Raw genomic sequence first — 15,391 nt, 5'->3', positions numbered from 1 at the left:
TTTGAACCACCTATTTTTTGAGAATGGTAACACAAATGACATGTCAAATGTGTTCATAATTTACTCAAAGGTTTGACATTTACGAAATGGGACGCTATACGCTTGAACAAAATTGGGAAATATTGAAAACCTAATTCCAAAGTGCTGAGTCCTCTTCTTCTTCCGCGGTTACAGTAAATGGCGAGCGTTACCGTGACATGCTCAACGAGTTTTTGTTTCCAAAAATTGAAAAGGATGACATGGACGACATTTGGTTTCAACAGAACGGTGCAACTTGTCACACTGCCAAAGTTACACTCGAACTTTTGGCTACCGTGTTTGAATTCCAATAACAATTGGCCGCCTCGGAGCTGTGATTTAAGCTCGTTGGACTATTTTTTGTGGGGAGTCGTTAAGGATAAATGCTATGCGAACCATCCAGAGACGATTGATGCTTTAAAACACGAAATCGAAGTTGCCATTCATGAAATTGGAGCCCAAACTATCGAAAATGTGCTTAAAAATTGGGTTGATCGAATGGACTACTCTAAAGCCAGTCGTGACAATCATTTGAACGATTCTATTTTTCATTCATAAATGACAATGTTCAATCTTCAAAATAAAAAAAAAGTTTGAAAAAATATTGATCAGTTTTTTTTACAGCCGATTCAAAAAGCAAATTTTACATGGCCAACCCTATATATGGACGATTACTTCGACATCCAAGAAGAATTGTATTCTCATCGAAGCCGAGGACAATTAAGAAATAGCAGACTTTATTAGGAAATTAATTAACTTAAGACTTTATTAAAAACTAGTTAATTAATTATTAATTAACGTAATAAGAAAATAAAAACAATTAGAGTATAATGGCTCAAATACGATTCGATTCTCTGAAGTATTTAGGAAATCTCCCAGAATTTACCGGCTACAATAGGGACCCTCAGACATTTATAAACTTAATAGATAGAGTCCATCCCATGTTACAGACATATGATGAACTATCACAGGGACTGTTTTCAGACATGATTAAAATCAAGCTAAAAGGGAAAGCTAGGGAAATAATAGAAATTCCAAGTCACAAAAGCATTCTGGGAAATGAATCGGCAGATCTAGCGGCCAAATACATGCACCAATCCCCAGTCTTTCTATTTACTCCACTTGTCTCTAAAGACCTTCCAGCCTACATAAACATCTATATCCTTCGACAAAAATATGCATCGTGAGCGCAATTCAGGCACCCATATAAAGCTTTTAACCCAGAGTGTGAAAAAGCAATATATGCATCCTCAATATCAAGGAATCAAATTTCTGTATTCGTGCGTTTAAGGATCGGTCACTCCAGGCTAACCCATGAACACCTTCTTCTATCCACGTCTCCTCCCACATGTCCTTTATGTAACGATCAACTTAACCTTATACACATAATAGACATCTGTGCAAATTTAAATAGTAACCGTGCACCTATTTTGGTTCCAAAAACCCCTCCGAACTTTTGAACAATACCACAATAGAGAATGCCATTAAAATATATAACTTTATTAAGGTTATCGGCCTAATTGAAAGCTTGTAAAATTGTCATTTATCCTATACCTTAAAACTTAAACATAATCTCATAATTACCAAGCACCGAAGGCCCAAGCAGCTAGTGTGCTCCCCCCCCGCAAGGGCATCTCCTATTAGGGGATGACGGGCTTGACAATCCCGCGGTTTCCCTAGTCAAAAACCGGATAGGGATCCTCCGATAGGGGATCATGGATGTGACGAATCCACGGTACCTAAGTCTAGACGACGAAAAGAACAATCCCGTCAAAAAGCCTAGCATACTGGCTGGTTGAATGCATGCCTGAAGGAAAACTGTGAACCCAGAAGAAAAACTGTAAACAAAAACCGCAAAGGAATGCCTCTTTGGCATTACGGAAATGACGAATCCGCGGACCCCAGTCAACCACTAGAATAGACTAACCATCTACTAGTGTGAAAAAACGGTTCCACGAAATATGAGAGCCTCGGACGAGCGTCGTAACGGTCGGGAACGACGCGGGAATCAAGAGCCCGATCATGATGACAATAGCCAACAACCTGCTCCAAATGTTTTGCCTGAACAACAGACAACCACAAAAGCAGGAAAACCAAGGCAGCGCATAGCATGGACTACAAAAATGAATGAAGATATTATGCACTGCTACTACACTGCAACGAAATTGGACACACTGAAAACAGGATACAGAACAGATTTCCATAGACTATTTATACAATTATATCCACAATACGAACACAAAATAACTGCACAAAGAGTATCAGACCAAAAGCGAGCAATAATGACAAATAAACTTTTAACCGACGTTAACATTGAAAATATTAAAGAAGAAGTAGCCAATAAAATAGCTAGCATACATAACAACAATATAGAGCAGAACATTACACAAAATCCTAATAATAATAACCAAATAAACGATTTAATAGACCAAAATAATAATGAAGAACAAAGTCCCAATAGAAACACAAACAGAGCTGAAATCACAAATAACCCGAACAACGATATGATCGCAAAAACTCTAAATGAAATAAACACTAATCTAATAAAGTGGGAAAGTGTAAACCCAGTTAGTCGCCCTCGAATTCCAAAATTAATATTTAAAAAAGACACCATTAAATATATCGAAACTATAAACAACACTATACTACCAACAATGCTCAATCATAACTCCACAATAGAAAACATTCACACATATATATACGTAGCTGCAATAACTACAACAATACTTAACAACCAACAACCTATAACACAAAACAACAAAATATTTAACTCGGGAAAACATAAGTGGCAAATACGAATTGAAAATAAAGTAAATGAATTCCGGAGGAACTTAGGACGTCTAACACAATACAAGAACGGTAATAGATCAAAAAATATAATCAAACACATAAACGTTTTACAACAAAAAAATAACAAACCATTAGACGAAATAATAGACACCCATAAACAAAAACTTAAGGTGTACGCGGCCGGACTAACACGTTATAAAGAATCCAATCAAAGGAGGACTGATAACAAGCTATTCAAAAATAACCAAAAGACTTTTTACAAAAAATTAGCATCCAAAGAAGACTTTCAAATTATCCCACCAACAAAAGAACAAATAACGAATTACTGGAAAAACATATGGTCAATACCTACTCAGCACAACGAATCAGCTACATGGATTCGCCAAGAAGAACACCGATAAAAAGATCTACAACCACAACACAATATCGCACTGTCAACAGAGGAACTAACCAACATAATCAATAAAACTCACAATTGGAAATGTCCAGGAATAGATAACGTCCAAAATTTCTGGTACAAAAAGTTCACCTCAACACACCATCACCTAGCACTAGCAATTAATAAAATAATAGACCAACCACAAACTCTACCAGAATTTCTTACAATAGGCAAAACATACATCAAACCAAAAAATAATGAAACTACCAACCCGTCCAACTATAGACCAATAACATGCCTACCTACACTATATAAAATAATCACCTCCACAATTTCCTCGAAAATAGAAACTCATCTAACACAACAAAACGTCATAACTGATGAACAAAAAGGATGCAAAAAAAACAGTCAGGGCTGCAAGGAGCAACTTATAATTGACACAACAATTATGAAACAAGCCACATCAAAACAACGGAACCTACATTCATGCTACATAGACTACCAGAAAGCTTTCGACTCCGTGCCACATAGCTGGTTAATCAAAGTGCTTCAAATATACAAAATACACCCAAAACTAATAAGCTTTCTACAAAACACAATGAATAAATGGAAAACACAAATAAATCTAATAACATCTTCAGAAACAATAACAACAGAACAAATAGACATAAAAAAAGGAATCTTCCAAGGTGACTCTCTAAGTGCTCTTTGGTTTTGTCTCTGTCTGAACCCTCTTTCCAACAACCTCAGCAACACAAGATATGGATACAATATAATACACGAAAATACTACAAAACACACGATAAACCATCTTCTATATATGGACGACATCAAACTATACGCCTCCACACAAACACACCTAAAAGCACTTTTAAAAATAACAGAACAAATAACAAACGATATAAAAATGAGTTTTGGCATCAGTAAATGTAAAGCACAACACATAGAGAAAGGAAAATGGACTGACACACTGACTGAAACGTTAAACGATCAAATCCTTGAAAACATGGAAGAACATGAAACGTACAAGTATCTTGGATTCCAACAAAGTACAAAAATAGACCACACCTCTATTAAAAACCACCTTTCACTGCAATACAAAAAACGCCTTAACCAGATACTTAAAACACAACTAAATTCCAAAAACCTCTGTAAAGCAATCAACACCTATGCCATACCAATACTCACTTACTCCTTTGGAATAATAAACTGGACCAAAACTGATATTGACAACCTGGAAAGAACAACGAGAAGACAACTTACCAAACATAGAAAACTTCACCCCAACTCATGCACACAGAGACTTACAATACCAAGACTACAAGGAGGAAGAGGATTCATTGATATCCAAAACCTTCACAATAGCCAAATCTCAACATTAAGACAATTTTTCCACACCCACACATCTGATCTACACAAAGCAATAGTCCTTGCAGATAAGCACTACACCCCACTAAACCTACAAAACACTGAAATAACAATCACCCAAACAACTGTTGACGAAAAGAAAACTATTTGGGCACAGAAACAGTTACACGGAAAACACTTACATCTTATGGAAGACCCAAATATTGACAAAATGAATAGCTACACTTGGCTTCAGAGAGGAGAGCTTCATCCTGAAACGGAAGGGTTTATAATTGACGTTCAAGACCAAGTAATTCTCACCAAAAACTATCAAAAATACATAATCAAAGACCCAAGTATAACTAACGACAAATGTCGAAGATGCCAAATACACCCAGAAACAATAGACCACATAACCGCAGGATGTCAAATTTTAGCAGGCACAGAATATACACTTAGACACAACATAGTTGCAAAAATAATACATCAAGAAATAGCCAATAAACAACATTTACAAGAAAACAAAGATCCATATTACAAATATACCCCTTCAAACATCTTAGACAATGAAGAACATACCCTATACTGGGACACTACAATACACACCGATAAAACTGTAATAAGCAATAGACCGGATATTACTTTAATAAATAAAATAAACAAAATAACATACTTCATAGAAATCAGCACCCCAAATGATACTAACATACACAGAAAATATGTAGAAAAAATTGAAAAATATAGTGAACTAACGCAAGAAATAAAACGAATATGGAAACAAAAAACTGTAAAAACAATTCCATTTGTGATTTCAGCAACTGGAATACTCCACAAAACATTTATTAAAAACTTAAAAGAACTCAACATCAACCCAATTATACATCATAAGATACAAAAAGCAGTCATTTTAAAAACATGCAACATTATTAGAAAAACATTGACATAAATAAATAAACACTGACATAAATATTAATAAAATGATACAAAACATAACACAAAAAAAAAAGTGCCGACACGACTTGCAGCACGAAACTGCCGTCGTGCTCGGTGAAAATGGACCCCGCCTCGCGCGGTATGGGGTATGGCGTGGGAATAATAATAATAATAATAATAGTAAACAAAAATGTGCAGAGGAATCCAATATGATTCGGGTGTGACAACCCCGCACTCCTCAGTTTACCATTGGTATGGGCTAACCACCCACCAATGTGAAAAAATGTTCCTGGTAATAAAAATGTAGCCTCGGACGAGCGTCGTCAGGGTCGAGGACGACGCGGGAACACATTGCTCGACCAAGATGCCGAAACGAACCCGAACTCCACGGATAACCGCGAACAACAACAAGCTGGAAGTGTTTTGCATTCTGAAGAAGCAACCACCAAAGCTGGAAAACCACGACAACGTATGACTTGGACACGAGAAATGAATATAAATGTCATGCGATGTTATTACAAAAGCACCAACATAGAAACAAATAAAACTGGATACCGTGAAGATTTGCATAGATTATTCGTTGAAATATACCCTCAATATGCAAACATAACCCAACAGAGAGTAGTAGACCAGAAACGCACTATTGTAACAAACAATCGTCTAACAGCTGTAGAACTGCAAAATATAAAAGAGGAAATTGCAAAAGAATTACAAAGTGGCAGTCAGGATAACAACAACAACTCAGCAATAGAATCACAACTGGAAACCAATAACCCAAATAATACTGCACAACACAGTGAACATATAGAAATTCAAAACAATAACCCAAATGATAATAATACCCCAACTCTACAAACTACTTTAATAAACAATAACAACTGTAACAATAATAAAAATAACAACGAAGAAAATATAGCAATAAATAAATATGAGAAAGAATTACAAGAACAATTAATAAAGTGGCAAGACATTGAACCCGAAAATAGATACCAACTACCAAAACTCAAATTTAATAGAAATACCAAGCACCTTATTTCCAATATAAACTCTGTGCTGGAACATCATGCATTAAACCTACAAACCATATCAGAAACACATCTACTGATATATGCTGCAGCCACAGTAATCATATTAAATAACAATCAAAAAATTTATACCGATAAGAATATCAAGAACAAAAAACTCAACAATAAACCGAAATGGGAAATTAGACTGGAAAACAAAATCAACGCGCTCAGAAAAAACATAGGTAGACTAACGCAATATATATCAGGTTTACGATCAAAAAAACGTATCACCAACATTAAGCACATTATAGCAAATCGCAACGAAAATACATGCGAAGCAATGGACAAAATGAAACAACAACTCTCAGTGTATGCAAAGAGACTGAAACGATATAAGAAATCAAATGATAGACACACACATAATAATCAATTCAACAATAATCAAAGACAATTTTTCAAGAATTTGACACGAGACAATAGCATTGACATGATACCTCCCTGCAAGGACCAGATAGAAGACTTTTGGAAATCCATCTGGTCGCACTCAAAGACAATAGAAGAAGATGCTTTCTGGATTAAAACAGAAAAGCAAAACCATTTACATATACCACAACAAATAGACCACTCAATAACCACAACTCAGCTTACAAATATTATCAAACAAACTCATAACTGGAAAGCACCCGGAACCGACCATATTCACAATTTCTGGTACAAACAGTTTACAGCACTTCATAGCACATTGACAATACAAATAAACTATATTTTAAGTAAACCAGAGGAGTTACCGAAATTTCTCACACATGGAAAAACATTTATAATACCTAAAAACTCAGATACCCAAAATCCAAAAAACTACAGACCTATAACTTGTTTACCGACTCTATATAAAATTATAACATCAGTAATAGCCACAAAAATAGAGAAACATATCAAACAACACAACATACTTACAGAAGAACAAAAAGGATGCAGGAAACATAGTCAAGGGTGTAAAGAGCAACTTATTATTGATAGTGTAATAATGAAACAAACCGAAAAGTCTCAAAGAAATCTTGTAACATGTTATATCGATTATAAAAAAGCATTTGACTCAATACCCCACATATGGTTACAAAAAGTCCTTGAAATATATAAAATTGACCTACAAATACAAAACTTCCTTAAAAGTGCAATGCAATCTTGGAGAACTACGATTTATCTCAATAACGGAATGAATAAAATTAAAACAAACGAAATAAAAATAAACACAGGTATCTTTCAAGGCGATTCTTTAAGTGCGCTTTGGTTTTGTCTGGGATTAAACCCCATCTCAAATGCATTAAATAACACGCAGTATGGTTTGCAAATAAAACACAGTAAGCAAACACTACACAAAATAAATCATTTACTATACATGGACGACATAAAAATGTATGCACCTAATTTAACACAAATGCAAAGTATTCTGAGAATAGTTGAAAAAACCACGGCAAACATTGGAATGGAATTCGGAATTGAAAAATGCAAACTTGTACACATAGAACGAGGAAAATTAACGCTTCAACAACAAAACGAGACACTGGATGGTGAAATCCTCAGTAATATGAAAGCTGACGAAACATACAAATACCTCGGTTTTGAACAAAATACGAAAATTAACCACGGGCTGATTAAAAATCAATTAAAAAATGCATATAGGCACAGGCTCAAACTTATACTTAAAACCCAGCTAAACGCACTTAATACATTTAAAGCCGTAAACACATTCGCGATACCCATATTATCATATTCATTCGGAATTATTAAATGGACAGATACGGATCTCGAAAGTCTCAATAGATTAACAAGAACAACTCTAACAAAACATCGCTACCTGCACCCGAATTCGTGTACAGAGCGGATCACGATCAAACGGAAGGAAGGTGGAAGAGGACTTATTGATATACATGCATTACACAATACACAAATAAAAAATCTAAGAGAATACTTTCACAACCAACAAACACAACTACACAAAGCAATAGCCAAGGCAGATGATGATTTCACCCCACTAAACTTAAAACAGGAAAACATCACCACACAAATAATAACAACTGAGTCAAAGAAACAAACGTGGATATAAAAACCAATACATGGAAAACATATCAACATAATGCTTAATAGTAGAATAAACACAGAACTCTCCTACAAATGGTTAACACAAGGTCGTCTGTTTCCGGAAACTGAAGGGTTTCTGCTAGCAATTCAAGACGGAGTAATCGCAACGAAGAACTACAGGAAATACATCCTCAAAGAACGCTTAGATTCCGATATTTGCAGAAAATGCTATCAGCAAAGAGAGACTATAGAACACATCGTAAGTGGATGCTCAATACTTGCAGGAACCGATTACACTGAGAGACACAATATAGCAGCCAAAATAATCCATCAACAACTGGCCATCAAATATAAGTTAACAAACAACACCGATGAACCTTACTACAAATATGCACCTCAAAACGTAATGGAAAACGAAGAAATAAAGCTTTACTGGGACAGAGCGATCCTTACGGATTTAACAGTTACAAGCAATAGACCAGACATCACACTTATAAACAAAAAACAAAAAGAAACATATCTGATTGATGTTGCAGTCCCTAATGATAATAATTTAATCCAAAAAGAACAAGAAAAAATTTCTAAATATACTCCAATCGCAATTGAAATAAAACAACTATGGAAGCAACGAAAAGTTAATATAGTACCAATAATAATATCTGCAACTGGCTTAACCGCAAATACATTTACAAACCACATAAAAACAATAGAACTAGAACAAAACATCCACCATACAATTCAAAGAGCGATAATCATGCAAACAACACGGATAACTCGAAAATTTTTAAGGGGGGAGATACATGTAAAATGTTGAAAAAAAAAAAATTTTTTTTTCCCATAATATGTTAGTATAGACCTTTCAGAATATGTTATTTTTAGAACATAATTTTCAGTATTTCTCATATTATAGAGCGTAAACCGTGACAACTCTATTCTTTGCCTTCGAGCTCTGGGACTTTTTAGTCACGTTTTTCTCAAAACTATACTTCTCGGATTGGCGTACACGATAACTCGAAAAGTTATTAACCGATCTTCCTGAAATTTTGCACACATCTTTCTAATGATATTACTTTCTATGTGAACCTACAAGTTTCCAAAAATTTTTTGAGAAAATAATTTTTTTAGAGCAAAACAACATGAAAAATTAGGGCCAAAATTCATTTTATTTTTTTTAAGCATTGTATTTCGTGAATTTTTAATTTTTTTTAATTTTTTTAGGTTCACCGACAAATTATGACATTAATAAACACAAAAAGGTTTGTTTTTTGGTTTTCAGATCACTAGAAACGTTGCTAGAATGCCCGCCGATTAAAAAGCCTCGCTCCGACCTTCACAGGAAGAATTTCACGTATACCCGCCATTTTAAATTATTATAATCAAAACATTTTTTTTTGTATTATTTTAATATTTAAACAAAATACATGCCAATTTTTAAAAATATATAATGACTCTTTAATAAAAAAAATAAATCACAAACATCAAGGAAAAGTTAAGCATTTACATGTATCTCCCCCCTTAAACCAAAACTAACAAAATATATAAAAGTGCCGACACGACTTGTGGTCCGAAACTGCCGTTGTGCTCGGTGAAAATGGACCCCGCCTCGCGCGGTATGCGGGGGGGAGAGTGGCGTGGATAATAATAATAATAATAATAATAATAATAATAATAATAATAAGGGCATACCTAAGAGGTGTGACGGGTGTGACAACACCGCGGTCCCTAGTCCGGACGAGAGAACAACAAACCTACCGTCTGAATGCCAAACATGCAGGCTAGTAAAATGTATGTCTGAAGGATACTGTGAACCCAGAAGGAAAACTGTGAACCAATTTAAACCGCAAGGAATAGATCGAAAGAGATGTGATGGGGAGCGACGCCCCCACGGTACCATAGTCAACCGTCTTGATGGGCCAACTACCCACTAGACGTGAAAATAGTTTCAAGAAGAAGAACACAAGCCTCGGACGAGCACCGCAATGATCGGGATCGGTGCGGGAACCAACAGCCCGATCAAGAAGACCAGTACAAAGTGTTTTGCATGGTCAACCTGCAACCACAAAAGCTGGAAAGCCCCGGCAGCGCTTAGCATGGACAACAGAAATGAACACCACAGTTATGCGATGCTACTATCAAGCAACAAAAATGGAATCAAATAAAACAGGGTACAAAGACGAAATGCGGAACTTATTTCTTCAAATATACCCACAATTTGAAGACGTAATCACCTCACAGAGAGTAGTAGATCAGAAAAGGGCCATTATTGTAAACAAGCTTTTATCAGATATTGAAATTGAAAACATCAAACAAATAGTAGTGGCACACTTTAAGCCACCATCAACACAAACTCAGTCTTTATTAGATGAACCACATGCAACAACACACCTAAACACACAACCAACGCAAACACGTGCAATATCAACAGAGCAACACGAAGCAATCGAAGTAACATGTAATATAATAATAACAACACATCAATAACCAGTCCCACACAATATACTATCCCGGTCCCAAACACACACCACACAATAGAAGAAATGGAAAACAAACTAATGACAAACCCAACAAAATGGAAAAATACGGACCCAACAATCAGACCTTCACTTCCAAAATTAATTTTTAAAGAATATACAAACACATATATATGTTATATAAATCGATACCTAACCGAAAACCAAACATATTTAGAAGAAACACAGAACCTGGAAGAATACCAAACATTGATATACACAGTCGCAACAACAGTAATAGAACTAAATCAACAAAAAATATCCAACAATTAACACACAATAACCAGAAAACGAGCCCCAAAATGGCAAACTCGCTTAAATACAAAAATTAATAAATTAAGAAAAGACATAGCAATAATCACACAACATAGTAGAGGAAATACATCGAACAAAGTCACCAAACACCTGAAGCGGTTGGCAGGGAAGAGCGAATCCCTTCCAATCACGCTGGATACCTTGAAACAAAAATTAAAAGTATACGCATATAGGCTACGTAAATATAAAGAGTCAAATGAACGGAAGAAACCAAAGAGAATATTTAAGTACAACGGAAAAACCTTTTATAAAACAGAAAAGAATCATCAATTAAACATAAGTCCTCCAGCAAATACAAACATACTGGCCAAATATATGGTCAAAATATGAAGAACATAATAACAATAACACATGGATAAAACAGGAAGAAGAAGCACACAGTACTATACCAACACAAGAAAACATCACAATAACCCTACCAAAACTTACAACAACTATCAAAAACACACACAATTGGAAATATCCCGGAATAGACCACATCCACAACTATTGGTACAAAACAATAACATCGACACACAATAGACTACTAAAATTAATAAACGATACAATAAACCAATCAAACACTCTACCAGCTTTTCTTACTCAAGGAATAACATTTATTAAACCAAAGAATGATCAAACCAATAATCCAGCAAATTACAGACCAAACACAACAACCAAAACCTTATTCTACCAAAACATACAATAGAAGAAACCCTAGGAGCATGGAAACAAAAACAAATACACGGAAAACACCCACATATAGTTAACAACGTCAACATAGATCAGCAAAATACATATACGTGGCTAAGAAAAGGAGATCTACAAGCAGAAACAGAAGGATTCATCATTGGAATACAAGACCAAATCATAGCCACAAGAAACTACAGAAAATACGTAATAAAAGATTCAACCATCACATCCGACAGATGCCGTAAATGTAACATATACACAGAAACTATAGACCACATAACTGCGGGATGCCCAATGCTCGCTGGGACAAAATACACACAAAGACACAATACAGTAGCCAAAATCATCCACAAGGAAATGGCCACCTTTCTCAACTTAACCAATGACACAGCACCATATTATGAATATACACCCGAAACCATACTAGAAAACGAAGACTTTAAACTATACTGGGACAGAACCATATACACTGACAAGACAATAATATGCAATAGACCAGATATAATAATAATAGATAAGAAAGAAAAAGCCACACAGTTAATTGAAATAATTGTCCCTAATGACGTTAATATACACAGCAAATATACAGAAAAAATTGAAAAATACATAGAGCTTGCTCAAGAAATCAAAAACATATGGAAACAAAATGAAGTGAAAATAGTACCATTTATTATTTCAGTAACAGGAATATTACACAACACTTTCATACAAAACCTAAAATCAATAAATATAAACGAAAAAACACACGCACAAATACAAAAAGCTGTCATACTGAAAACTTGTAATATAGTAAGGTCCTTTCTAAACCAGATCTATAAAAATTTTACACTCTTACAACATTACTACATCGTAACACAAAACAACAGAGCATTGTCCCTTGATACCGATATCCGGGACACATGTTATCTCCGGTAGTTGCGAACCCTACCTAGATGGAGTAACTCTATAATAATAATAACTAGTATGTAACCCCCGAAAATCGAGTGCGCTTTTTTCCCACGGAAAGTAAACAGCATATGTGACACTTTTATATATTAAAAGTTATGCTGATTAGAAAAGTGTATATTTTTATTCATATGTAATATGTAAGAACTTATGCATATAACATTTTTAAAATTTATTTCAGTTAAATCAGTAATTTTTTTTCTTAAATTACTTCATTATAAACTACATTCAACGTCAAGTTTTCGTTATTGCCCATTTGAACTCGTATATTTTCCCAGGATCTAACCCGGCTTAACGCAACATAAAGTTGGCCGTGAGCAAAGCAATCCTCCTTTAAATGAAGCCCCACCTTTGATAATGTTTTTTGCCATTCGTAAAATTTCTTGGATTTGCAAAAGTAAAAATTTTTTTTTCACAGATCTTTACGTTTTAAAAAATTTTAAGAAGAATGATATATATGATATATACATGTACACACATAGAATACAATACAAAGAAAAAAAAAACCACTTAAAAATGTATATCTGTGTCAAAAAGTTCGTTGATTTGATGGGTAATAGTGTTCTTTTAAATGGCGTTGGGCATCGTCTATTACTATAAAATTTGTCTGAGAATAGCCCAAATACAGTTTACCTTTGAAATAGTATCAAATAAATAACTAATTTGTCTCTCTCTCCTTATTTTTTAAAACTATTTGAAATTTTGAGTTTTGCAAAAAGGATCAAACGTACACAAAATTTTTAAGTACATACATACGTGTATATATTATAGTTCAATTGTACCATATATGAACGAAAACAAAAGTGGATGCTTCTACCAATCATATCCAATACGTGACGTTTCAAACATTTATCACTTACTTACCTGCTCTATTCCTCCACTTAAAGTAGGAACTCTTCTACAAACTCTTCTTGGTCGTCCTTTAGGCATATTTTAAAATTAAATATGGATGTACTTTTTTCTCAAAATAAATTCTATTTTGCGTCTGCCCAAAACTCTTTCTAATTTGCACTGTTACCGTTGTTTTAAGTGAATTGACAAATTTCAAGTAAATTGTCAATTCATACCAATTATTACCATCACAACAAAATTTTGAAAAAAATTCGCAGCACCCGTTGGGACTAGAGTTGGGTATTTCCCGAGAAAATCCCAATCTCGAGAATCGGGATTTCCCGAAAATAATTTTTGAGATTTCTCGAGAATTCTCGAAAATTCGGGAAAAATTCCAAAAAATTAAAAAAAAAAATCTAAAACCAGTGTAAGAGCAATGAATTTCATAAAATATTATTTTTATTAAAGTATAAATTAATGGACTATGGTTAAGTTCGTGCGGTTTTTTTTCGAAATTTGAAACTTTATTGACGTAAAATGGTTACAAATTTAATATTCAAAGTATTGTCCATCGCTTGCTACTACTTTTTCCCATCCTTCTGGCAATTCACGGATTCCCTTTGTGAAAAATTCGGTCGGTTTTGCCGCAATCCACGAATCGATCCATTTTTTGACTTCATCGTAATTACGGAAGTGCTGGTCAGCCAGGCCATGTTGCATCGATCGGAAGAGATAGTAATCGGATGGCGCAAGGTCTGGACTATACGGCGGGTGGGGTAGGACATCCCATTTGAGCGTTTCTAAGTATGTTTTGACCACTTGTGCAACATGTGGCCGAGCATTGTCATGTTGCAAAATAACTTTGTCGTGTCTATCGGTGTATTGCGGCCGTTTTTCTCGCAGTGCTCGGCTCAAACGCATCAATTGTCGTCGGTAGACATCCCCCGTAATCGTTTCATTCGGTTTCAGTAGCTCATAATACACAACACCCAGCTGGTCCCACCAGATACACAGCATAACCTTCAGGCCATGAATATTCTGCGCCGACGTCGATGTTGAAGCATGGCCAGGGTATCCATACGTTGCCCGACGTTTTGGATTGTCGTAATGGACCCACTTTTCATCGCCAGTCACAATTCGATGCAAAAAACCCTTTCTTTTGTGCCGTTGAAGCAGTTGTTCGCATGCCATAAAACGGCGTTCAACGTCTCTTGGCTTCAATTCATACGGCACCCAATGGCCTACCTTTCGGATCATTCCCATGGCTTTTAAACGTTTGGAAATGGTTGATTGATCAACTCCCAAAGTTTTTGCAACCTCTTCTTGCGTTTGAGCCGGATCTTGATCGAGCAATTCCTCCAATTCGGTATCCATGAACTTTGGCGGCGCACCCTCGCGTTCTTCGTCTTCCAAGCCAAAATCACCACTTTTAAAGCGTGCAAACCACTTCTGGCACGTTCGCTCAGCTAGAGCATGCTCACCATAAACTTCCACCAAGATACGATGACTTTCGGCTGCTTTTTTCTTCATATTAAAATAATGAAGAAGAATTCCCCGCAAAAACA

At 35.3% G+C, this 15,391-nt stretch overlaps 1 protein-coding gene across 1 annotated transcript; it reads left to right on the top strand.

Moving 5' to 3' along the window:
* Positions 1–1,979: 1,979 nt before the first annotated feature.
* Positions 1,980–9,477, top strand: LOC129250454 (myb-like protein D). Its single transcript, XM_054890076.1, has 3 exons — positions 1,980–2,877; positions 5,775–6,263; positions 9,464–9,477. The coding sequence occupies exons 1-3, from the start codon at positions 1,980–1,982 to the stop codon at positions 9,475–9,477; spliced, it is 1,401 nt and encodes a 466-aa protein (XP_054746051.1).
* Positions 9,478–15,391: the final 5,914 nt, after the last annotated feature.

The sequence above is a fragment of the Anastrepha obliqua genome, chromosome 6 (assembly GCF_027943255.1).
Source record: "Anastrepha obliqua isolate idAnaObli1 chromosome 6, idAnaObli1_1.0, whole genome shotgun sequence".
NCBI classification, from domain to species: Eukaryota; Metazoa; Arthropoda; class Insecta; order Diptera; family Tephritidae; genus Anastrepha; species Anastrepha obliqua.
The sequence above is the reverse complement of the archived record's forward strand: the minus strand, read 5'-3'. Positions and strand labels throughout refer to the sequence as shown.